Consider the following 2,500-nt stretch of genomic DNA (forward strand, 5'->3'; position numbering starts at 1 on the left):
ATGACGATGATGATGATATTAATGATAATTATATCAATGATAATAATGCACGTTTGTTAAGCGCTGGAAGCAGGCTTAAGTCCTCTTTAAAGGCTCTTTAGTAACATTTCTTCACCGCACTCAGGTGTAAAATAAGTACATGCCCAATGAAAACGTTGTTGTGTCTCTTGAAATAAAAGGTTTAATTGCGTTTTATGTCTCATTCGACATGTTAAATGTTGATGTAAGCTTGGAGCTTTTGCAGATCGCTTTGAGCTCTTTTTGATGGATAATGCTTACTTATGTCATTTATTAGCCGTTTAGTTGTAACCATAGGAATATTGTCAAATTTGTTAGCATACAACTAACATATTTCTCATTCAGATTCCCTTTGTTATCATAAAATTAGAGGATTTTATGCTGAGTTAAAGTCTCTTTTAATTATAGGTTATTACGTTGACGTAGCTAGTTTCAGTTCAAAATATGTCATGAATTTCTTGAAAAAAAAATGTTCCCAATAAAATTGATCGACACAAGAAAAAAAATGTAAACAAAAGCAAGCAAATGAGTATTACAACTGACCTTGACCTTAAAGGGCACATGCTCAAGTTCTCTTATTCAGCAATATATTCAGCAATGAAATTAACATTGAGATTAATTTAAATATTTGTAGAGACTTGTATAAAAAGCGAGCGCACAAAGCACTGTTGAAACAAAGAGGATGAATAGAGAGAATGCGCTTGGCCAAGGAGTTCACAACATTGCCATCCGGAAGTATAACGGACCAACACACAAACTCTGTGTAACAATGAACTTTTATAGTCTGGTTAATACAGTTTAGTGAGAACAATTCACAAACGCGGATGGCAAAAACAATAACAAAGGCCTGAGTGACGTCATCTTCGAACTAGCTATAGATAGTATGCGCTTGGCTTAGAAGTTCATAACATTGCCATCCGGAAGTATAACGGACCAACACACAAAACTGTGTGTATCCATGAATGTTAATAGTCTGGTTAATACAGTTCAGTGAGCATTACTCATAAACGCGGATGGCAAAAAACAATAACAAAGACCTTAGTGACGTCATCTTCGAACTATCTATAGAATAAGGGAAAGCATAATTTGAATGGATTGATGTTGTTCTTATGCACCAAGAGTTTTAGTGTATAGAGGATTGGGCGCAATATAAATAAATTTCATTATCATTATTGTAATAAGAGGATAGGACCGCTGTGACATTTTACATTTACTTAACAGTTTCAGTAAACCCCAAACGTTCTTTATCCAGTTAACTGCCGAGTCTGGAAAACACGTATTTAAAAATTTGGCCAGAAAGCTCGTCCTTTAAATATCGATCGATTTACATTACCCTCATCTTGGCAAAAACACACAAACCTGGGACTTCGCGAATTCTTCAAACAAGTCCCAGGTTTGAGAGTGTTTTTGTCAAAATGAGGGTCATTTAAATCGATCGATATTTGAAGGGCGAATTTTCTGGCCAAATTTTTAAATAGGTACATGTTTTTTTTTCTTCTAGAATAATATGGCAGTTGATTGGTTAAAGACTTCACTTCTAACCTGATCGGAGTGTTCTGTGACAGTTCATCAACGTCGTTAGTGTAGAGAAGTGGTTCGTACATGTACATAACATCGGGACTGGCCTGGAATAGGTCCCCTGTAAACGTTGACCCTGATCGCATGTAGGACATCAGAATGGTGCGGCTTTGCTTAGCAGTCTCGTTCGCGACAACACTCTTTTCTGTTGTGTTGATAACTTTTAATATTTCAGGAGTAATTCTATGGATCTCGCGTATACTGGCAATGGTATTGTTGTTGTTGTTGTTGTTGTTGTTGTTGTTGCTGCTGCTGCTGCTGCTCTTGTTGTTGTTGTTCTTGATGTTAATGTTGTTGTTGTTGTCGTTAGTTTGTGAGTTGTCTCCTGCAGGAATAAATTAAAATTGATGAGATATAAAAAAGAGAAAGAAAATATAAAATTCCCTTCACACTTTTATTTTTAATTTTGGGACAGAAAAATCGTCCTTCAAATACGAATCGGTGAAATGAGCTTCATTTCGTCAAATACTCTCAAAATTGGGACTTCATGACGTTCATCTTGTCGCTTTGACGTCCCAGGTTTAAGAGTGGTTTTGAGAAGATGAGGGCCATTAAGATCGATCAATATTTGAGGGAGGAATTTTTTGCCTAAAATTTTTTAATGATTTTTTTTCAAAGTGCGGCTAAATGCAGAGTAAATATTGTTTCGATAAGTGAAAACAAATCCTAAATATTATCATCTTTACATTAAGGGGAGGTTTGGGTCTTTTATAAAAAAACATTTAGTTACCTACATTTGACGTCGTTAATCATTCTGTATCGTCATTATAGGTTAAAAAAACAGCATTTTAAATAAAATAAAATAAAAATAAAATTCCCTCTATTCATCCCCAAGGAGAAATTTGTCTTTAGGGTCTATTCCAAGAGAAGACTGGAATAATCCAGGTGTCAGCCGCAGTGCAGC

The 2,500-nt window shown here is 35.4% G+C and overlaps 1 protein-coding gene across 4 annotated transcripts in view; it reads right to left on the reverse strand.

Moving 5' to 3' along the window:
* Positions 1-2,500, reverse strand: part of LOC144964301 (carbohydrate sulfotransferase 6-like) — a 33,368-nt gene that overhangs the window by 4,664 nt on the left and 26,204 nt on the right. For all 4 annotated transcript variants that reach the window (XM_078898395.1, XM_078898394.1, XM_078898396.1 and 1 more), the window contains exon 4: positions 1,561-1,921. In XM_078898395.1, the coding sequence (XP_078754521.1) occupies positions 1,561-1,921 (361 nt within the window). The remainder of the gene's footprint in view (positions 1-1,560; positions 1,922-2,500) is intronic.

This window comes from Berghia stephanieae, chromosome 2 (assembly GCF_034508935.2).
Source record: "Berghia stephanieae isolate SIO BIC M18660-M18661 chromosome 2, UCSD_Bste_1.3, whole genome shotgun sequence".
Taxonomy (NCBI): domain Eukaryota; kingdom Metazoa; phylum Mollusca; class Gastropoda; order Nudibranchia; family Aeolidiidae; genus Berghia; species Berghia stephanieae.